The sequence below is a fragment of the Tursiops truncatus genome, chromosome 19, assembly GCF_011762595.2.
Source record: "Tursiops truncatus isolate mTurTru1 chromosome 19, mTurTru1.mat.Y, whole genome shotgun sequence".
NCBI lineage: Eukaryota > Metazoa > Chordata > Mammalia > Artiodactyla > Delphinidae > Tursiops > Tursiops truncatus.
Window position 1 is genome coordinate 134,939 of NC_047052.1, and position 22,857 is coordinate 157,795.

The 22,857-nt window shown below is 60.4% G+C and overlaps 1 protein-coding gene across 3 annotated transcripts; it reads right to left on the reverse strand.

Annotated features, from left to right (window-relative positions):
• Window positions 1–6,166: 6,166 nt before the first annotated feature.
• TUBB3 (tubulin beta 3 class III) lies at window positions 6,167–22,769 on the reverse strand. Of its 3 annotated transcripts, XM_073795646.1 has the most exons (6): window positions 18,174–22,769; window positions 16,641–16,645; window positions 15,101–15,228; window positions 9,140–9,248; window positions 8,491–8,601; window positions 6,167–7,579 (listed from the first exon to the last, which is right to left on the reverse strand). In XM_073795646.1, exons 1-6 carry the CDS (start codon window positions 19,121–19,123, stop codon window positions 6,504–6,506), a joined length of 2,379 nt encoding a protein of 792 aa, XP_073651747.1. In that variant the 5' UTR covers window positions 19,124–22,769; the 3' UTR covers window positions 6,167–6,503. The 3 variants fall into 3 exon arrangements, with proteins under 3 accessions (XP_073651747.1, XP_073651745.1, XP_073651746.1); XM_073795644.1 differs by lacking the exons at window positions 15,101–15,228; window positions 16,641–16,645; window positions 18,174–22,769 and adding an exon at window positions 14,817–14,834; XM_073795645.1 differs by lacking the exons at window positions 9,140–9,248; window positions 16,641–16,645; window positions 18,174–22,769 and having other exon boundaries at window positions 15,101–15,239.
• Between the last annotated feature and the right edge of the window lie 88 nt (window positions 22,770–22,857).

Consider the following 22,857-nt stretch of genomic DNA (forward strand, 5'->3'; position numbering starts at 1 on the left):
TCACAGCACAGGCGGAGTCTGCGCGTCCCGCCCCCGGCCCGGAGGCCTCCACCTCCCGCTCCAGGAAATGGGCGACACTTCATCCCAGCTCTTCAAGGTGGTGTGAAATAAAATTCATGTTTTATGGCAAGACAAGAAAATTTTAAACATAAAAATTTTCTCTGCCCTTTGGCCTGCTCTCGGCCCGCTGTGCATCTGTATCTGCATTTATGCATCGATCAAACCTCCCCATCGGCAGAAACGCCTGCCCAACCACAGAGAGCAGCATTCTCTTGGCATCCATGACAGCTGCTTAAAAGATAGGGTTCCGGGATTTCCGTGGTGGTCCAGTGGGTAAGACTCTGCGCTCCCAGTGCAGGGGGCTCCCGTTCCATCCGTGGTCAGGGAACTAGATCCCACATGCCTCAACTAAGAGTCCTCATGCCACAACAAAGACCCGGCACAGCCTAAATAAATAAATAAATATTTTAAAATCTTTTTTTTTTTAAAGATGTTGGGGGTAGGAGTTTATTAATTAATTAATTAATTTTTGCTGTGTTGGGTCTTCGTTTCTGTGCAAGGGCTCATCTCTAGTTGTGGCAAGCGGGGACCACTCTTCATCGCAGTGTGTGGGCCTCTCACTATCGCGGCCTCTCTTGTTGCGGAGCACAGGCTCCAGACGCGCGGGCTCAGTAGTTGTGGCTCACTGGCCCAGTTGCTCCGCGGCATGTGGGATCCTCCCAAACCAGGGATCAAACCTGTGTACCCTGCATTGGCAGGCAGATTCTCAACCGCTGCGCCACCAGGGACGCCCTAAAATCTATTTTTAAAAAAAGATAAGGTTCCTTCCTGATCTTGTAAGGGGCCAGGATGAGCTTAGATCTAGATTGTTTAAACTGTCAATAATATGTCATTTGATGTCCAGCCCTCTGTCTCAAAAAACCTGTGTCACTGTGACTTGACTTCTAATGGCAAAACAGTCCTTGGAGCTTTACTGAGATGGTGTTCCTGGGTTATCATCCTCAAATTTGGCTCGAATAAAATTTTCCATTTCTTCCTTAGATCAACTGATTGATTTTTCGTCGACAATGGTATAGGCAGGGGACGGCGTTGCCTAGATTTTCCGTAATCACAAAAGTCCTGGTTTAAGTAGAAACCAAACACTCTTTTAAACGTTGGTATTTAATTTTCTTTTTTTTTTTTTTTTGGTAATTTATTTATTTTTGGCTGCGTTGGGTCTTCGTTGCTGCGCGCGGTCTTTTCTCTAGTTGCAACGAGCGGGGGCTACTCTTCGTTGCAGTGCACGGGCTTCTCATTGCGGTGGCTTCTCTTTCTGTGGAGCACGGGCTCTAGGCGTGCGGGCTTCAGTAGTTGTGGCACGTGGGCTCAGTAGTTGTGGCTCGCGGGCTCTAGAGCACAGGCTCAGTAGTTGCGGCACATGGGCTTAGTTGCTCCATGGCATGTAGGATCTTCCCAGACCAGGGCTCGATCCCATGTCCCCTGCATTGGCAGGTGGATTCTTAACCACTGCGCCACCAGGGAAGTCCCCTAATTTTCTTTGAAACCCCAGTGGTTGAGGGGGAAAAAAGGAAGAGGGAATCACTGCAAGCAGCAGATGGTTGTACTTCCTTCCACCCATGTTCACAACTGGTGAGGGAGGGAAGCACTGCAATTCTACCCCATTTCACAGAGGATGAAACTGAGGCACAGTGAGACTAGGGGCTGCTCAGTGGAGATGGGGGCGGGAGCTGGAGAAGTCTGTGTCTGTGGGAACCAGTATAATTGCTGCTCTCCAGGGGCGCCTGCTGGGTTTCTCTCCATGACTCGTGTCACTGCCTGATGTCCTCTGTCTTGTACATTTTCACTTGATTTTTGTCTCCACCCCACCTCCACCCCCTGCCCCGCACCAGACACTAAATAAAGGCTGTAGACAAGGGTTTTTTTTTTTTTTTTTTTTTTTGCTTTCTTCACTCTTTGGGGCCTAGAACAGTACCTAGACACGTAGGTACTTACTTACAGGGACTGAGGAAGGGCCAGTCCTGAGTGAGACTGGCCCTGAGAGGAAGAATGTTCCACCTGGCAAGGGGCCCACTCCCCCTGGGACAGAGCGGGGAGAAGACAGACACGGCCCCAGAACTCAAGGAGCCGGACAGACAATAAGCAAAGATGCAAATCAGTAAGAGATGTGAAGCACAGGAAGAAAATACACAGGATGACAAGGTGGCAAGCAAGGTCTGGGAGGAGGACGTCGTGCTCCAGACCCACAGGGTAAGAAGGAGAGAACCGCAGGACAGCTGGGAAACAGCGCTCAGGAGCTGCACCTGCGAGGGCCCCCAGGCGCCACAAGAGGCTGTGTGCCAGCGCAACAGAGAGCAGGCTCCCGTGGCCAGAGTCTGGTGAACGGCGAAGGGCGAGGAGGGGAACGGGAGAGGCGAGGGGCTGCGGGTCCTTGTAAACACACTGCCTTTGATTTGCGGTGAGATGACAGCTGTTGGAAGTTTCTTTTTTCTTAACAGCTTTAGGCAGGTGTGATTGACATACCACAAGCTTCATGTTCAAGTGCACCATCTGATCAGTTTTGACAATTGCATACACCTGAGAAACTATGACGCTGACTAAGATGGTAACCCTATCCTTCCTCTTCCTGAAAGGCTTCCTCCTGCCCCCTTGCCACCCCCCCACCCTGTCCCCACCTCTGTCCCCAGGCAGCCACTGATCTGGGACATGCTGGCTCGATTCTAGTGTTAGCACCACCACGTTCATCTTTGTTCTCTGGTTTTCCTCTGACAATCATGCCGTTGTATTCCCCAGGGCTGCTGGAAGGAATGTTAGGTGTATGACAGGTGCTGGAAAGTGGAGGAATCCCGGGGAGACTCTCAGCTGACCTTATAAATGGTTCCTGCTGGATGAGAATACAGTCCTCCTCTGAAACCCTCAGAGAAGAAGATAGAAAAGCATACGGAAGCACCCACACCAGTGTCCCACGCGTATTAATACCTGAACTCTGCAGTTCCCCAGGAAACGGGATCCTGCTCAGCTTCGCAGTCCTGGTCTGCGGTGGGTGTCGTCACACCAGCCCACGGTGACTTCATTCCCTCCAGTTCTGCCTCGCTCCATCCTTCCTGCACAGCCCCGGTGCCCTGGCCCATCCTCTCCTGGGGAGGACCCCACACCCCACACCTGTGCTGGCAGCAGCCCCTGCGCGTGGTGGCCTCGGCATGCGGAGCCTTATTGCACTCGTATGTGTACCCACTCGTTTATTATTCTCTAAGCAAGTCGCTTTCAAAGAATTTTAAGAGCCTAAGTCTTTTCTTTCAATTGAATCTATACGGAGTTCCAACTCCTAAAATATGAGTGGACGTGTTCTTCGCAGCTGGGGAAGGTGCCCTAGAGAGGGCAAGTGCCCTGCCACATGGAGAGGGGCAGAGTTGACGGTCATCTCCATTCCACACTCACTGCCCCCCTTCTCAAGCTGTCGTTGTCCCCCAGGGGTGGTGGGATCCATGATGACTCGGCTCCGGCATCCTCCGTGCAAATTGTGTCCCTGCCCCTGGAGGCTGGGGTCTTGGGCAGCTTTGCCTGTCTCCAGGCCTCGGCCTCTTCCCCTGAAACATCCGCCTCACAAGTGTGCCGGGACGTGTGACCTAGTGGATGAAGAGCTCAGGACTGCCTGGCCCCCAGAACAGGCCCAGCTGTGGGGCTGCCGGGGACCCCAGTCTCAGATTTCCAGATTTTGTAACTGAGGAATAATTGCTTAGTATAAACATGTCCCCAAGTGGAATGTTATTTGTTCTTCATCTGAAATTCCAGTGTAACTGGGCGTCCTGTATTTGCTCTGGCAGCCCTGTCCCTGGGGGTGAGGCCATCTCCTGGCCCCTGAGCAGCCCTGCATGCCAGGCTGAGGGTGCAGGGCCAGGGCCGGGAGTGTGCCCAGGTCTGGATGCCCCTGGCCCATCACCCAGGCTGAAGGCAAAACAGCCCGTGAGGTAGGCGGCCCCAGAGGCCATCCAACAGTGGTGTCAATACTGGATGGCACTGGGCCCATCAGAGCCCTTCGGGGAGGTTCAGGTGAGACTGAGTAACCCCTGAGCGGGCTTCTCCTGCCCCCTCCTGTCCAGGCATCCCTGCAAATAATCTCGCCTCACCAATAATAACAGGCATGTAAGAGCTAACACTTAGGGCTTTTGTTATGGGCCACGTGCTGTTCCAGCCACTTTCCATGTGTGTTCCTGTTTTCAGGTGCACAGCGAACCGCTCTGAAATGCGCTGACATAAAGCACAGCCATTCACCTCGCTCAGGGACGCCGTGGGTCAGGACTTCACGCAGAGCCCAGGGCTGGCTTGCCTCTGCTCCACAATGTCTGCAAGGAGTGAGGCTAGGACTGAGGAAAACAGGAGAGAACTAAATGGCCCCTCATAAGAAAGGGAGCCGGGGCTTCCCTGTTGGCGCAGTGGTTGAGAGTCCGCCTGCCGATGCAGGGGACACGGGTTCGTGCCCCGGTCTGGGAAGATCCCACATGCCGCGGAGCGGCTGGGCCCGTGAGCCATGGCCGCTGAGCCTGCGCATCCGGAGCCCGTGCTCTGCAAAGGGAGAGGCCAGGACAGTGAGAGGCCTGCAAACCGCAAAAAAAAAAAAAAAAGAAAGGGAGCCAGAGGCTCAAGGGATGGGGCGGAGGGACCCAGCAGGAGGAGAGGAGGGAGGGCTGGAGGAAGGAGGCGCCAAGCCCCTCCCGCAGGAGAGGAACCCCGGGGAGCAACAGAGGCGTCCTAGGCCATCGTGAGTGCTAGAGCGGGGCTGCAGTCTAGGCGGAGAAGGCAGGGCGGCCCAAGGAGGCCAGCTTCATCTAAGTGGCCCGAGCCAGGACGAAGTTCTCACAGGTGCAGGTGCTCAGGAGGGAGGGGGATCTGTGGCCGCTTGAAGCAAAGTGGAGAGAGACACAGCCTGGGCTGGACCCCCGCTGTGCCACCTGCCAACGGGCAGACCTCGCGTCTCTGAGCCTTGTTTCTTGCCTGGAGACCTGGTGGCCTCACTGTAAGGGTTAAAGAAGGCACAGCTTTCCACCCCTCAGGAGAGAGCCCAGGAAGACCGTGGACACCCCTCCCCCACAGTGCATGGAGGCCGCAGCCCTGTGAAGCTGCCGTGGACGTGGAGTCGGGGCCTCCACCACCCAGAGAGGAGGACCCAGCGCAGGGCTCAGACCCTCACACACAAACAGTCACACTCACTGTAACCTGGCCGCCTTGCATGTGAGGTGGGCGAGCACAGCCCTTCAGGGTCAGCCGCACGACGGGCTTAGAGCTAGACTGGCCCGGAGCAGGCGCCTGGAAGCATCCGCTCCTGCCAGAGCCCTGGATGCCGGCCCTCTCGGGGCTTCCATTCCCTGGTCCAGATCAGCCCCTTCGGCCTCTCTCTGCCCGGGTATCCACACAGAAGGGTGGGATGCAGGGGTGTCCCGGGGGAGCTGGCCTTGATGAGACCCTGGCTTCGAGGGGTGGGGTGTGGGGAGGCCGAGGGCAGAGGGTCTGGGCCCGTCCAGCTCTGCACGGGCTCACCTGGGCCCCGGGCAGGTAGCGCCTCTGGGATTCCACTTCTCTCTCTATACGAGGAGGGGGCGGCCAGGTTTCCCCTTCCAGCGGGACCCTGGGCGCCCTGCGGCCACAGGAAACGACCGCCAGGGGGCGCGTGGGCCAGAACTTCGCTTCCGACCCGGCTGCGCGGGGTGCTGTGCCCACAACTCGCTGACCAGACCCGCCCTTCCCCAGGGCTCAAGCCCCCGCCCTCCAGCACACTACATTTTCCGGGGGAGTCCTCAAGGTCCCCCCTTCCTGACTCCCCTTTGGGTCTCGGCTGCCTGCCTCTAACGTCTAGCGCCCGGATAAGCCAGAGGAAAACTCTGCGGCACGAGTCACCCTGGAGGGGACTGGGGCTTGTGCCGGGTCGCCTGAGAGCACGCCTGGGCCTCCTGCAGCCATGGCCACCTTCTCCAGCACCACCGCCAGGAGCTCCCCTGCCAGGGGCTGCACCTTGGGACAGCTGCAGGTTCCAAGCACAGGCCCACGTCAGCCCCCACTGGGAGACGATGATGCTCTGTCCTGCCCCCGCCACCGGGCCTCCCTGTCTGCCCCTCCTAACCCCTCTGGCCCCAACTTTCCAGAATAAGAAGAACTCTCCAGCACCAGGCACGGGTATCCGACAGCGATAAATTTATTAAGTATCCCCCCAAGATATAAACACAAACCAGTAAAAAAAACGAACCAAACCATAAAACATCAGGCCTGGAGCTGATGATAAAGCAGAGAGACAAACGGGCCACGCAAAATGGATTTGACCTATGGCGGAAGACAGCGGAGAAGACTCACACGGGGCGGGGATGCTGTAAGTACTAAAGGACACACACTTGGGAGCCCTAGGGTGACATGACGGGGCCTGGTGGGGGAAAGGGCAGGGGTGTGTCAGTGGCTACATGGCTCAGGGGACAGACCTGTCGGTCCTGGCCGCGGCCGCGTCCCACCCCTCAGCCGCTTCACTTGGGGCCCTGCGCCTCGGATTCCTCGTCATCATCTTCATACATCTCCCCCTCCTCCTCGGCCGTGGCGTCCTGGTACTGCTGGTACTCGGACACCAGGTCGTTCATGTTGCTCTCGGCCTCGGTGAACTCCATCTCGTCCATGCCCTCGCCCGTGTACCAGTGCAGGAAGGCCTTGCGGCGGAACATGGCCGTGAACTGCTCCGAGATGCGCTTGAACAGCTCCTGGATGGCCGTGCTGTTGCCGATGAAGGTGGAGGACATCTTGAGCCCGCGGGGCGGGATGTCGCACACGGCCACCTTCACGTTGTTGGGGATCCACTCGACAAAGTAGCTGCTGTTCTTGCTCTGGATGGCCAGCATCTGCTCGTCCACCTCCTTCATGGACATGCGGCCCCGGAAGACAGTGGCCACGGTCAGGTAGCGCCCGTGGCGGGGGTCGCAGGCCGCCATCATGTTCTTGGCGTCAAACATCTGCTGGGTGAGCTCGGGCACCGTCAGCGCGCGGTACTGCTGGCTGCCGCGGGCGGTGAGCGGGGCGAAGCCGGGCATGAAGAAGTGCAGGCGCGGGAAGGGCACCATGTTCACGGCCAGCTTGCGCAGGTCGGCGTTGAGCTGGCCCGGGAAGCGCAGGGAGGTGGTGACCCCGCTCATGGTGGCCGACACCAGGTGGTTGAGGTCCCCGTAGGTGGGCGTGGCCAGCTTGAGAGTGCGGAAGCAGATGTCGTACAGCGCCTCGTTGTCGATGCAGTAGGTCTCGTCCGTGTTCTCCACCAGCTGGTGGATGGACAGCGTGGCGTTGTAGGGCTCGACCACCGTGTCCGACACCTTGGGCGAGGGCACCACGCTGAAGGTGTTCATGATGCGGTCGGGGTACTCCTCGCGGACCTTGCTGATGAGCAGGGTGCCCATGCCCGAGCCCGTGCCGCCCCCCAGCGAGTGGGTCAGCTGGAAGCCCTGCAGGCAGTCGCAATTCTCACACTCCTTCCGCACCACGTCCAGGACCGAGTCCACCAGCTCGGCACCCTCCGTGTAGTGGCCCTTGGCCCAGTTGTTGCCGGCCCCACTCTGACCTGGGACGGGGGCAGGGGGACACGGACGGGGTCAGACCTCCAGTGCCTGCCTGATGGCAGCCGCGGACGCAGCCCTGTGCCTGTTTACCCTCCATGAAGCGGGGCTGCCCGCACCTTCTCAACCCCTCCCAGCCACACCGTGTGGGGAGTCGATCATCCCTCCCCTCCAGGCCACCCACCCTCTGGCCGGCTGTGCTGGAAGGGTAAACTGCAGCCCCAGCACCCCTCACAGCCCGGGGTCGGGAGGAGGCTCATGCCCATGAGTTGGGGTGCTGAGCGCTGGGGGGTGGAAGTGGGCTGTGGCCTTCCTCCTGTCACCGTGTGAGCACCCAGGGCCCTGCCACCAGACTCAAGGGTGTGAGGACAGCTGACCTGACCACAGCAACGTCGCGTGCTCGTGAGCCGGTATCCTCTGGAGGCACTGCTGCTGCCCCCTACCCCGCCCCCGCCCCCATCTCTCTAAGGATCCTGTGAGCTCAAACCTCTGTCGCACACATCGTTCTGCTTGAAATCACAAGTGGTTTCTGTTCCTTGCACAGAACCCTTTCTCCGGGACTCTGTGCCAAGCTGCAGATTGGGGAGATCAGGTCTGCTCTGCAGGGTCACAGGCAGGGGTGACTCTGCCCTTGTTTCTGTTCCTTGCACAGAACCCTTTCTCCGGGACTCTGTGCCAAGCTGCAGATTGGGGAGATCAGGTCTGCTCTGCAGGGTCACAGGCAGGGGTGACTCTGCCCTTGTTTCTGTTCCTTGCACAGAACCCTTTCTCCGGGACTCTGTGCCAAGCTGCAGCTTGGGGAGATCAGGTCTGCTCTGCAGGGTCACAGGCAGGGGTGACTCTGCCCTTGTTTCTGTTGATCCGGGTTTGCCGGCAGTGGGGTCCACCAGGAGAGGCTGGGGCAGGGGAAACTTACCGAAGATGAAGTTGTCAGGCCTGAAGAGGTGCCCAAAGGCCCCAGACCGGACGCTGTCCATGGTTCCAGGCTCCAGGTCCACCAGGATGGCCCGAGGCACATACTTGTGAGCTGAGGGCAGAGGGGTGGGTTACATGGGTCACAGAAGCTAGGCGCCCCTCCTTCCCTCTAAGTCGTGCCCCAGACTGCCAGCCTCATGCTCTCACCCTAAGAGCTCAGACTCTGGGGTCAGAGAGGCAGGAGCCACGTGTGAAAAGGGAGTCATGGTTGACATCCGGACAGCCAGGACCAAATCCCACGTCTACATGGGCAGGTTAATATTTTGCCAGTTCACTAAAGACACCATTTCGCACCAGTTGCTGAGTAGCCCCTGCCCGACCTCTCCAGGTAACCCCTGCTCTGGACCCTCCCATGGGCCTCCTGAAGGGGCCTTTGGGACCCTGCCCAGCCCTGGCCATTCCACCGGACTGTGCGTGTGTCTCATGGCCATTAAACACATTTGAATCTCGCTAGGGTTATTAGGATCCCCTGTCTTTATTCTGTGAGTCTCTGGTTGCACCTGCCAGCCAACCGAAAGGAAGGCAGAGATGCTGGGACCCAGCAGTCAAGGTCCCCCCACCCCACCCCTTGGTCCAGGATGGGGGCTCACAAGAGGCCTCGTTGTAGTAGACGCTGATGCGCTCCAGCTGCAGGTCCGAGTCCCCTACATAATTGCCACTGGGGTCTATCCCGTGCTCGTCGCTGATGACCTCCCAGAACTGCAGGGGGAACGGAGGGGTCAGTAGGTGGTTGTGACCCCCACCAGGCCCCTTCCCTCCCGTAGCCTTGAAGCCCTGGTACGAAATTAGGGGCTTGGACCCAGCCTGCACTAGTCCCTTTGAGTGACTTTGAAAAAGAACCCCTAGCTGTGTCATCTGTAAGCAAATTGTCATAATAAATATGCATGCCCATGGAGACCAGAGCCTTCAGCGTGGTTCAGGGCTCAGCTGACACAGACCCGGGTCCCCAGACCCAGCTCTGCCCTTGGTGACCAGGGGCCTTGGGGAGTCTACTTCTCCATGAGTAATAAACACCCTCTTGGGGTGTTTCGTGTTTAATTCCCTCCTTTCAGATGAGAAAGCTGAAGCACAGAGAAGGTAAGTGCTGGAGACAGGGTCCAGGATACACGTGCCCCTCGGTGTCGAGGCAAAGATGTCCGGTGACGGGGCCTGGCAGCGTCCAGCACGCCAGCAGCCTCAGCCGACAGGAGCCACAGGGGCCTGAGTGGGGAGTCGCTTGCCTGGGGTTACCCAGCCTGTCCAAGCTGAGACGGCACAGCCCCAGCTTCAAGGGCTCACTCTCCCCACGGTCTCCTGCCCTGCTCGCCCTGGGCAGGAACCTACCGCGCTTCTCTCAGGACTGGGGCAGGGCAGGACCACCCCTTCCCAGCTGCGTGACCTTGGGCAGGTCCTGGAGGTTCTCTGTGCCTCAGTGGCCTCACCTGTTCAGTGGGCCTGATGATGAAGCCAGGTTGTTGTGAGAATAAAGCAAGTTACTCTGCACGGGGCCTGTGAATGGTGAGTGCCGTGTGGGATTATTAGCAGGCAAAGACACCCGCCCTGGGTGAAGGGAAGGCTGCGCAGTGCTCTGTGCTCGCCCCAGGGGCACTTCCAGGCTGTCTCAGAGCACAGCTGCCCATGCAGGCCGGAGATCGTGGTCACACACCGTGTGACTTACCAGTGCCCCTCCCCTTTGCCCCTCAGGGTTGGGGTGACTCAGAAGAACGGGTGTGAAGGCCCCAAGAAGCAAAGGGCCTCTACACATGGGTCATGTGCTCGGGAAAAGACTGCTCAGTGAGAAAAGCAGTTAGAAATCAGTTTTCACATGTGTATCTATATATAGATGTCTCTGACAGACATTCAAAAATCTGCTCCCGGCAGCCGTGCCTGAGAGCGGTCCGGGGCTGGGGGAGGCAGCCGTGCCTGAGAGCGGTCCGGGGCTGGGGGAGGCAGCCGTGCCTGAGAGCGGTCCGGGGCTGGGGGAGGCAGCCGTGCCTGAGAGCGGTCCGGGGCTGGGGGAGGCAGCCGTGCCTGAGAGCGGTCCGGGGCTGGGGGAGGCAGCCGTGCCTGAGAGCGGTCCGGGGCTGGGGGAGGCAGCCGTGCCTGAGAGCGGTCCGGGGCTGGGGGAGGCAGCCGTGCCTGAGAGCGGTCCGGGGCTGGGGGAGGCAGCCGTGCCTGAGAGCGGTCCGGGGCTGGGGGAGGCAGCCGTGCCTGAGAGCGGTCCGGGGCTGGGGGAGGCAGCCGTGCCTGAGAGCGGTCCGGGGCTGGGGGAGGCAGCCGTGCCTGAGAGCGGTCCGGGGCTGGGGGAGGCAGCCGTGCCTGAGAGCGGTCCGGGGCTGGGGGAGGCAGCCGTGCCTGAGAGCGGTCCGGGGCTGGGGGAGGCAGCCGTGCCTGAGAGCGGTCCGGGGCTGGGGGAGGCAGCCGTGCCTGAGAGCGGTCCGGGGCTGGGGGAGAGGCTTTGGCACTGCACACCGTTTGGTTCTTTTGGAATTTTTGTCACGTGCACATGTTAACTTCTCAAAAAAAAAAAAGATTAGTTAAAAATAAAAACATTTTTAAACCTGAGAAGTATGAACTATCATTATTCTAAAATGTACAGAAGGATCTTGGCATTTCACCCAGAGAGACTGTTATCAGAGGTCAGCTCTCAGCAAGGGCGGGAGCTGGACTTCTTCCTCCTTTGTGTGTTTTTGTCATTGGTAAGTTTTCTTCTTTTTTTCTGCATTAAGTGTGCATTACCGCTGTAATTAGAGGTGTCACTGAGGCATTCAGGGCCTGATCAGAGCTTCCTCCCACTGCTGGGTTCCCCATGCCCTCCTCAGGACAGTGTGAGCCGGGGGCCTTGGTTCCCACAGCCCTGGGACACCCCAGACCTCTGGCTTCAGAGATACCCACAGCCCCTGTAGAGAAGGGGTGAGCTTGAGATGGCAAGTGTGGGAGGGGGAGAGAGTGACTCAGCCACCGAGCCACCAACACATCTATGGAAAGTTCTCTGGACCGCTCTATGACATGCATAGGCTTCCAGGAGGCAGCAGACCAGAGTGAGTGCAGACCCCAGCACTGGCCAGTGTGTGCCAGTGACTCCACCTCTCAGGACCTCCGTTTTCTCATCTGTAAAGTGGGCATAATATGATACCCACTTCAAGTGGTCAACTCAAGGCCTGACCCATAAAAGCAGTCAGCAAATGTTGGCCTCACAAAATTAAAAGGCCTTAGATATTAGTTAAATTTGTAAAGTCATATTCACTGATAAATAAAATAAAAGATACTTGAAAAAAAATCAATATACTTTGGAATATTGTGTTGCAATAAGAGATCACCACTGGTATGAGCAGATCTCCAAGGCACACCCTTAGGGGAAAAGGCACATTGCAATGACATACAGAGTAAAAGCAAGAATCTCACAGCAGATGCTATATTTTTTATACATAGGTGCTTATGCACAGAAGATGGACTAGAATAGTGGAAAATAACTTGTCCTGCCTGAAGAGAGGGACGGAGAGGGGTGAGGTGCTTACATGGGCACTTTAGCCTTATCTGCAATGTTTCAACTTTTTAGAAGGAGAATACGTTAATAATTGCTTTTGTAGTTAAAACAAATACGAATTGTGATTTAAAATAATAAAACTTAGAATATATTATATATACAGATCATATAACATTTAATAAATAACAAAATACTATTTTATAAATTAAAGAATAATTATGATCATCACTACAGATGAGAAAACTGCCAGGTGGCGCGCGGACCCCAGGGTCCAGGCCAGGGCTCCTATTCCAGACCCCACGGTTTTGTCTCGAGCTGGGGGCGTGCGCCGCGGCGCTGTCCGTGGTACTGACCTTTGCGGCGCCTACGCTCGTGGGCGGGGGAGGTGGCTGGCCGACGGGGGGGGGGGGGGGGTTAAGCTGGACCCAACTGGGAGGGGCGGGGGTGGGGGTGGGGTGCGGAAACCAGGAAATTCCTCTTCCCATTGGTTGTCAGGGCCAGGCCCCGCCCTTCCGAGACCCCGCCCAGCGGCCGAGCGGCTGGGCGCAGACAAAGGCTCCGGGACGGCCCTGCCCCCTAGGGGCGGAGGGTGGGGTCCTCAGACTCTTCGCCCCACTGTGGGAGCTGGGGTCTCCCTGCCCATCCTGATGTGTCCACACAGGCCTAGATTCAAACTCCTGCTCTGTCCATCCCAGGCGTTTTTTTTATCCTTGGGGAAGGGCGACACCCAATCCCACCGCAGCCTCGAGAAGTGCAGCGCCCAACACGTAGTGGTCATCGTCACGAGTCATAAATGCCGTCATGTCACCTCTCAGGAGAGCCCTGCTCTCTCCTGGCCCCGATCGCCCTGACCTCCCTCCATAACTTCCACTCCCATCCCCACCCGCAGCCAGGCCCTCTCCCGAGCGGGCGGCCCGCCCCCAAGCAGGGGAAGCAGCCCCTCTTGCCCACCCCAGTCAGCTACTGCTTGCTGGTGATGGGCGAGAAAAGTTTGCTCTCCCTCCACCAGGAGGTCACAACCAGTACGGAAGCTGGAAACAAAAATGGCCAAGGAACGCATGCCTGTCCACAGGGCAGGTGCTGGGTGCCGGGGCAGGCAAATCCCCACACACGCTGTGAGCGCGTCCAGTTTGGTTCTGGAGATTTTCCAGGGCTGGGAGGCCGGAAGGAAACCACTAGACTGCTTCCATTGGTCACTGCAAAGGGCAGCGGTTGAAAAGGAAGAAACGATCCCCCTCCCCCCCAAATCCACCACTCTCTCTTTTGCATTGTTGAAAAGGATCAGATATTAGTTTTAAAAACAAACAAGAGTTAAGGAAATTAAGCCAAAATGAATAAAAAGTAATGAGCAAACCCAAGGGCCACTGCACTTGAAGCAGGAAAAAAATCTCTGCGGAGGCCACTGTCCAGCACTCGGGCCGCTGCCTCTGCCCTGCCCTCCACCCATGGGGGCTGCAGCTGGGCATGAACCCGCGTTTGCCTGATCAGTGCCGGTCCAGCCATAGAAGGAAGCCCCGTGACAGGATCACCACTCCCCCAGGCTCATGGTGGGACTCAGGCTGCCCTGCTTCCCTTCAGTGACCCCTGACTCTCGGAGGAGCAGATGCTCAGGGCAGGCCTGGCCCCTGTGACCACATTAATGAGCCCATGGCCCCTTCTGCCCGTCCAGGGCAGCTGTCAGTGACAGCCCCCAGAGCCCTGATTTAATTTGAGGCCTTGGTCCCCCAGGCCTCCCCTCCCCCAGCCCCTTCCTCAGGCAGGCACAGCTGTCTCCTCGGTGGTTAGGGTGTCTCCCCACTACGCCCTCCCGCCATGTGAGGCGCCTCCACCCTAGAGCCCAAGTTGCAATTTACATGTCAGCCACGTGGCTGCCGCAGCCCCGTTGCAATTAGCTTTTTGTTCTTGCCCGGTTTCCATGGCAACAGCCTCCAGAGGAAGCCTTTCCTGGCCCCTTCCCCTCCAGGACCAGTCTCCTCCCACTGCCTCCTTAGGGAACCAGCTCGACCCCAGCCCTCTCTGGGTCCCTGGCCTTGGTGCTGACAAAGCCACCCGCCCCCCCCTCCCCTATATTGTTCTGAGGAAAGCACAGGGGGCAGCAGGCCGCACCCACCCAGCCTGAGCCCTGCGCTGGGCATTTGCAGAGACTGAGAGCCGGAGGGTGGAGAGGCTCTGTCTCCACTTGCTATGTGACCTTGGGCAAGGGACAGCTTCTCTGGACTTAGGGATGGGACACCTGCCTCCTGGGTTCGGCTGGGGATGACGCCATTCCCTTCCCGCCTCAGTTCCAACATCTGTGAGGTGGGCTAACAATGGAGGGGAGGGGCCTAGTGGTGAAGCAGCTCTCGACCCCACCCGCCCACCCCGGCTTTGTTCCCACGTCCGACCCCGAGACTCGCGGTCCCTACGTGGGTTTGATCCAACCCTGTGGCGAGGGGCCAGGGGTTGCCCAGGCAGGGCTACGCTGAGGGAGAGTCCAGTCCTCAACCAAGGTCATCCCGAGTCCGGGCCCAATTCCTCCCCCAACAAAGGAAAAGGGTGCGGCCAGCTTCCAAAAGGAAGCTGAGGGTGGTCAAAGCTAGGTGGGGGCATGGGGCGGCTCTGGACTCTTGGAGGGTACCAAGTTACTGGCGTGCCGGGGGGGGGATCATTATGGCTTCGGGGCGAGCCCCACCCAAACCTGCCCACCCCACCCATCTCGCCTGAGGCTGCATTGTGACCCCAGAGAAGAGGGCCACGCCCAGCCAGCGCCCCCCCGCCTCCCCGCACCTGCAGCGGCGGGTGGATGGAGTTTAGCGGCTGACCTGCGCTGTGCTCCCGCAGGCCCGAGGTAAGCCCGGTAGGGGCAGCGGAAAGGCGGGGGTGGAAATGGCAGAGGGGACGACCCGGCGTCCCGGCAGCCCGCAGCGAGGGCAAGCCCATCCTTTTCTTCTAGGCTTCGCAGTGGCGAGTGAGGCTCGGGGTGCGGCTCTGCGCGTACCGCCTCCCTGCTTCCCTCCCCCCGGGGACCGGCTCGAGGAGGGGGCGGGGGACGCGGGATGCGCGCCGGGTGCGGAGCCCGGCGCAGGGGGGCGGCGCGCGGCCTCACCTTGGCCCCGATCTGGTTGCCGCACTGGCCGGCCTGGATGTGCACGATCTCCCTCATGCTCGGTGCGTGTGGCGGGCGGCTGCGGGACGCAGGCGGACGCGCTGGGGCCGGGGCTGGCTGCGGAGGATCTGGCGCCCCCGCCGCCCGCTCTTATAGGCTGGGCCCCGCCCGCCGCGCCCGCCCTGGCGTCATCGCGCGCGGCCAATCCGGGGACGCCGCCGCAGAATGCGGCAGGGCTGCAGCATCAGCACCGCGCATCCCCGCTCCACCGCGCGCTGCAGCGCCTCCTCCCGCCGCCCCAGGGGTCTGGGGACCGCGCACCCGAAAGGAGGGGCTGGCGAGCTCCAGGGAGGACAATAGAAGCCCCCTTGGCCCTCGGCCCCCGCCCCGGCTGCCGCCTCTATCCCACCCCAGCGGCAGCCTCCCCCCTCGGCTTTGCGAGGAGGGTCTTTCTTGTCCACACCTGTGTAGGGACCAACCCCATTTCCCACCCCGAAAGGCCAACATGGACGCCTCCCAGCTCCCTGTCTTGTGTCGCGAAGGGGCGGACCAGGTACTCTGAGCTTTGCCGGGTCCCTTAATGGTGGGGTAGCCAGGAAAAGGCTGCAGCGGGCACCGACTTCTCTCCAGAAGAAAGAAATCATGGGGCAGGGCTCCCAAACGTCTGAGTCAGAAGGGCTGTGAGTGCAGGAGGGGGGCGGTGGGTTGCTATGGCAGCTCTGAGTTTCACTGTTCTTCTCTGCACTGGGGGATGCCACCTGCCTCTTCTTCCCCAGGGGGCTGCCATGAGATTCCAAACGGACCTAGCAGGTGGGGCTGCTCTGTACCCCTGCCAGGCACAGCACCTGGCATGTAGCTGCTGCTCAGTGAACATCGGTGTCAGGAATTGTCAGAAAGACACAAACAAGCCAGGCACAGAACTGACTGGGGGTGGGGTGGGGGGAGGGCAGTGGTTTCTGTCTGACTCACTCTCCCTGATGTCACCTGTACCCCTGGAGTCTTGGTCCAAGTGAGGCTAAGGAAATTCGGTGGGCTGGGGGAGCTACGTAGGGAGATGGTGTGCGCATAAGGGAGAGAAGGGAGGCGGTGAAGTAGACACGCAGTTCAGAGGCTGGACGACCCACTGGCCTAGCAGTCTGCTGGGGTCAGACGTTAGAGTGAAACCGCCTATCATCAAGTCCTCCTGATATTTCAGTAACAAAATCCTCAGGAAGGGTCTCAGCCACAGCGTGCGGACCTGTTCCTGTGTGTGCGGTCACACTGCTTGTGTGGTGTAGCTGTGTGTGCGCCCCTCTCTTTCTCCTCTTGCAGCTTCCCCAGTTTGGCAAGTCTAGAAGTGGGCCTTTTGTTCTCGAGAGACGCCCTCCCTCACAACACGTCCATGATGTGGCTTTCTGTGGTTGGCTTCCAGCCGCCTGGGGCCCCTCCCTGTCCCCGTTCAGGGGGTCCTGGGGAGCATTTGGCTCTTCCCTGGAGCTGGCTGCGCCTCCCTGTTGAGCAAAGGAAGAAGCTTTGCATCCCGTTGACCAGGACCCATCACCAGCCCTGCCGCCCTGCAGGGTGGCATCGGGCCAGGCCAGCTCCCCCTCCATCCCCAGAGGGCTCTGGTGCCCGGCTCGAGGCTGACTCATCATCCCGTCTCCCAGCAAAAGCCGGCCCTGCTGGGAACCAGCTCCCAGCCCCGAGGTCAGCAGTCAGGGCTGGAGCTGCCAGTGGTGGGCGGGCAGGAACTGGCCGGGACAGGGCTCGGGTGGCTGGCCAGGGGGCGGCAGGGGCTGCAGGCATTACTAGACCTGCCTTGGAGTTGGCTGATACCATCACTGTTCCTCCACTGAGCCTGTACCAGGAAGGGGGTTGAATGTATGCTGTGTCTGTGGAGGAAGCAGGTGGGAACTCAGCCCAGGGCTGCAGCAGAGGGAGGACCCAAGGGCTCCCAGCATCAGTCAGCACGGTCCGCCGCAGAGGCCCACTCCCCTGGGGCTTGGACACCCCTGTAGCCCCTGGACAGCCTCACGGCCTTCTGGGGGGCCTTGCCTCACACCCCCCAGGGCTGGTGGAGCCCTGACCCTCCTCCCAGAAGGGCAGCACTTGGAAGAGAGCAGACCCCAGCCTCCAGGCCACCCTGCCGCTGGATGAGGCAGGGATACGGACGAGGGGCTGCAGGACTGGGCCAAGAGAGGGCCACGTTCTGGCCAGGGTCACACATGGGTCACTGTGGTCCTGCTTCTGCTGCAGTTGAGGGCGCCTGGACAGTGCTGGGGTCTTGTCACCATGGTGGTGGCTGGGGGTAGGGGAGCTGCTGCCCTTACTCCAGTTGCTCTGGGCGGGGGTTTGCACCCCAGAGAAAGCAAAGGCACAGGATCGGGTGGGTGTGGTCAGGTTCCCGCGCTCTCCCCCAGGTGGGGCTGTGGTTTCCTCACCTGGGCAGCCCAGCCACGGTTGCTGGCTGGTTCCTGGGACTTCCTTCCTTCCTTCCCCCCTCAGCCCCGCCCCCACTCCTCCACCTCAAGCTTCAAGCAGCTTCTGGAAGGAGGCAAGACAGATGGCAAGGAGGCTGCAAGAATTTATTACCAAGCATAGAATTTATTACCAGGCTGCTTCCTGGCCCAGGAGCCTGGGTACTGGTCCCCAGTTCAGGCCGATGGCCCCCGCTTCACCCAGAGCAGGTGTTGGCCGGCACTGTCCGCCGGGGGCGTGCGGTGTCGACAGATGGGCTGAGCCCTGGCTCTCGGTCACCACTGAGCCTTGGAAGAGAGAAGCCCCACCCTCCACGGTGGCTCCACGCCTTCCTCCTTGCTGGTCACAAAGTCCTTGGAGCAGCGCTGCCGACAGCTTTTGCCACCACCCTGCACATCCCAGTGGACGGGGTGGCCGTGCCCCGCAGTCTCCCAGCCTCACCCATCCCCCACAGCGCCTCCTGGAGCTTCGGGCCATTCCCCTCCCGGGCCCCAGAAGGTCTGTGCAGCCACACCTTCAGCGATGGCCTAGCCCGTCCTCTCCGCCAAGGGACCGCCCCGGCCACCCAGGGCTTGGGCCACACGACAGCACCTCCTCCCTCTGCCCAGCAGCTCACCAGGAGCCCTGCAGCACCTCTTGGAGCGTCTTCCGGAGCTCCTGGCTGCGGAAGGCGTAGATGAGAGGGTCCACAATGGCGTTGCAGATGATGAGGGTGAGGAAGAGGTTGAAGTTCTTGAAGATGCAGACACAGGTGGGGTGTTGAGGGCAGAGGACGATGAGCAAGAGGTGGAGGAAGAAGGGGCCCCAGCAGAGGAAGAAGGTGCCCAGCAGGATGGTGAGGGTGGCTGCGCCCTTGAGGCCGAAGCCCTGCTGGGTGGAGCGCTGCCTCTTGTGGAGCCGGGCAATGCCCCGGGCATGCTGGCACGCCCGGGCCAGCATGTGGACGTACAGCACCGCCATGAGCACCAGCATGGCTACGAAGAAGCTCACGAGACAGAGCAGGACGGCCGCGTGGTTGTAGTAGGCGATGAAGAGGGTGCTGGCAAGGATGCTGGCCACCCAGATGGCCGCGATGGCCCGCCACGCCCTGGGCAATGTCACGAGGCTGTGGTACCGCAGGGCGTAGAAGATGGAGATGTAGCGGTCCACGGCGATGGCGCCCAGGAAGCAGAGGCTGGACACCATGGAGCTGCAGATGAGCACATCAATGACGTCGTCCAGCTGCTGCACCACGGCGGCCCGAGGGGCCAGGGCGCCGGCCTCCAGCAGCAGCATGACGGCCGTCTCCAGCACGTTGCTGATGCTCACAAGCAGGTCGGACGCGGCCAGGCAGCAGATGAAGTAGTACATGGGCGAGTGCAGGTTGCGGTTCTTCATGATGGCGGCCACCACCAGCATGTTCTCCACGAGACTCACCAGCCCCAAGCTGAGGAACAGCCCTTCGGGAACGGACACCTCCAGGCACTGGGGCCCCGTCTGGTTGGTGGCCAGCCCGAGGCGGGGGGTGGCTGGGGACGTGGAGTTGAGGGGACTCAGCAGCTGCCTCTGGGGGCCGAGCACAGGCATCGTCCTGCCAGGGAGCAGGAAGGGGTCCTTGCTCTCAGGGTCCCGCCCAGCTCATGGCTCCACCGGGAGGCCCCTCACACTCCGTCCTCCGGGGCTGGACAAATGTCGGCCCAGGCACGGCCCCGGGCCTCTCCACCAGTCGTCACTTCCCAGCCAGGACCCCAAGCTCCCAGTTGCCAGCCTTGCGGGCTCAGTGTCTCTGTCCTGGTCCTCAGTCCACCTCCCCTCTTCCCTGGAGGCGCGGTCGCCCAGATCCGGACATTTCTAGCCCTCTTGCTACCTTCGGTCCTACGAGACCGCCTGCCTTCCTCAGGACCTTTAAAGTCTTCCGCAGAGGCCCTCCCCCTGAGGGCGGCACCGCGACGGGCGTGTGCCCGGGCTGCAGCGTGAGGGCTGCCGCTAGATGGCGCAGCTCCATCCGGGCCTGTCCCGGCAGCTTGGCGCTCAGACCACTGCAGTCTGGCCAGCCGCGCCGTGCTCAGCCCACCTCCCCTCCAGGTGTCGCGGGCGCGGGGGTCCCGCTCCGGACCTGCCTCGGAGACTTCCAGCCCTCTTCCAGGCCCGATGCAAGACCACCACCTCCTCCCTGAAGCCGTCGGATCCTGCCTCAGGAACACACACACGCGCACACACACACACACACACACGCATGCACACACACCAGCCTGCCCCACGTTAAACGCGGACTGAAGGCGGTCCTGCCCCAAGGACCCCCAGCCGCTTCCTGCGCTCCAGCTCCTCCCGGGGCAGGGGCGGGGACAGAGCTGCCAGACCTCCCCCGACGGTCCCCACTGCCTCTGCAAAAGGTCACCGCAGCCGAGCCAGCACTCTGTCACTAAAGAGTGCCCGGTGCTGACGACAAAGCCTCCTCTGAGGGCGGGGTGGGCATGGACCGCAGGGCCGCCCCCTCACGGGTGGGGGAAGTCAGAGGCCGGCCGAGGGTCTGGTGCTTTGAAGGCGCTGGGCTGTGATGTTCCTGTTTGGGTCCGTCCTGTGCCCCTCAGCAGACGGGGGAGGGCGCACCTGCTCACCAGCGTCAGCTCCCTTCCCTGCCCTTGACGACTCACACGGCCCTTTCCCCCTTTGCCTCTGTTGGTGCTATTTATTGAAGCGCGTCGTACATGAAAGTACACAAATCATAAACATGCAGGTTGGTGCACACCGCATCCAAATACAGCCGGGAATGCAGCACCCAATCAATCAAACACCGACTGCACCAGACCCTCCGGGGTGTCCTCCCGGCCCCGACCATCGGTTCACTTTGCCTGTTTTGGAACCTGATACGCGTGGACTCCGGACCCTTCCTCACTCAGCACTGAGGCACCCTCGCGGACGCACGCAGCGGTCGTTAACGCGCAGGTCGCGTGGGCGTTTGGGTGGCCCCCGTCTGTCACAGACACTGCTGCTGGGTAACACACGGGTGGGACCGCATGGTCAGAGGCACACCTTCAGCTTCGGTAGATTCCGCCAAACCGTTTTACACCCTGGTGGACCCGTTTGCCTGTTTCTGGCCGTGCACGAGTCCCCCACCCGCCACGTAGAGGAGCGTGGAAGGAAGGGCCTCGCCTGGGCTCCACAGGAACCAGGGCGCCCCACGTCCTGGTGGAGAACCCCAAAGGGAGCAAAGGGTCCCAGGGCAGGACCATGAGGCAGAGCCACGGTGGGGGCAGTGCTGGCATCGCTGCCCTGAACCCTGGTGTCTCTGTCACGTGAGTCCCAGGACTCCCTGGCCGCCGGGCGAGCAGTGTCCTGCCTCTAGCTTACATGTCATCACGGCTCCATAAATGAGGCCTTTGAGATTGCTGCGCCTCCCCAGACCCAGCGCCCCCAGCCTGAGACTTCAAAGGCCAGGAGAACTGGGCGGCCTTTGCCATGAGACCACAGCCCTCTTCCTGGGGAGGCCTCGAGACTCCCTGTCTGGTTCCCACCCCGAGGGAGGGGGACAGCAGGTACAGCTGAGCTGCGATTGGTCACAGTCCTGGGAAACGGCCACGTGAAACCACAGCTAACCCTGCAGCCAGTCCTACCCACTCGACCTCCAGTGCCCCCGGAAGAAAGCAAGCGAGGACTGGCCAGAGACAGGTGGGGGGGGACGACCACCTCCTCAGAGGACACACCACATGAGACCACGTGCCGACCACTCATGAGGCTGTGAGAGCAGGAATTGTCTCAGTGCTGGGTCCCCAGCACCAGAACAGGGTCAGGCCCGCAGCACACGAAGGCTCACCATGTGAGGGAGCTCGTGGGAGCTGCAGCCTGAGGAGCTTCTGCCTGCAGAGCCCAGGGGCGCCCCTGTCTAGCCACGGCCACACCGGGTAGGCCTGCCTTCATGGGGGTCCCCCGATGGGGGTCCCCTCACAGCAGCCACAGGGAGTGCAGCCAGCGCCCCTGCCCCCTCCCCTCACCACGGAGAGCTCTCAGGAAGACCTAGCCCAGAGCTGGGTCATAGGGTCTGGGTTCCAGGGTTGTCTAGTTTCCTTTAACGCAGGGAAAGGAGGGGCCTTTGTGCCCACCCTTTGGTGCCCATGCTGAAGACCTGAGGTGGGGTGTGACTTGATGGGAAAGAGCACAACCCATCAGCAATGCACGAGCAGCACAAGGCCTGAGTGGTCAGCTGAGCCTTTACAGCAGGTGCCTAGATGTGAGGGCCTTGGCTGTCTTCTCACCCCCATTAGACGGAGCAGCACGACAGAGCACTGGGTGGGCACCAGGCCTGGGGGGTGAGCAGTTTCATCACCCCCTGGGCCCAGCCTCTGCTTCACCATCCCCAGGACACTGGCTCTTCATTTTAAAGTTGGACTCCTGGTTGCAAGATGGCTGCCGTGGCGCCACACATCACACCCTCACCTAAATGTATTTAAGGTTGGAAGAGGTAGGGCGCCAAGCTCTCCTTGCTTGCCTGTCATTTTCAGAGATCAATCCCCTTCCCAGAAGACACCCAGCAGACTGTCTTACTTGCTGAAGTTCATCACAGGCCACCCTGGTGGAGACCATGTGGTTCTAGGGCAGGCTCGGTCTCCGAGCTGGCTGTGGATGGTGGGAGGGGTAACCACGTCTGCAGGGCCCTGTCCTTGCCACGGGTGTTCAAGGCACAGAGGCGCCCCCGACTCGGGAACAGCTGGAAGGATGACCTCACAGGCCTCTGCAGTAGGTGACCCCACATCACGATCAGGATGCCACAGACCTCCTGGAAGATGGGCCGACGGACCAGGACTTGGGTGCATGTTGGAGATGGCTGGGTCACACTTCCTGCCACACTGACCGGCCTGGGGCCCCAAACGCACCCTGAAGCACACGGGCAGCCTCTGTGGGTGGAGGTCAGGGCTGGGAGGGTGCCTAGTGTACAGGGTAGCACGTGGGGCTCACAACCTTGGTGGCCTGGGTCATTCCAGAACCAAACAGGATCCTTAGTCACAGGCAGCCCGTGTGGTTCTGAGCTGTCACTCAAGAGCACCAGGTCCCACCCCTTCACCCTCCCCAGCCTGCGGTCCGTTCACCCCTGGATCAAGTGCCCCCCAGTCTCTGCCACGTACACCCCCCAGAGCTGCCAAGACGAGCGTTCTTTCCAAAACACACCTCTCGGCCTCCCCACCGACGGCGCTCACTGAAGCGAGCATGGATTCTGGCTCTGCGATGCCCCGGGCCAGCAGCGCAGCGGCGGGGAGGTCCTGCCCAGGGTTGGGGCTCTGCCGTGAGTGGCCGCGGGGCACGCTCCGGGGGAGCCTTGGGGGGTG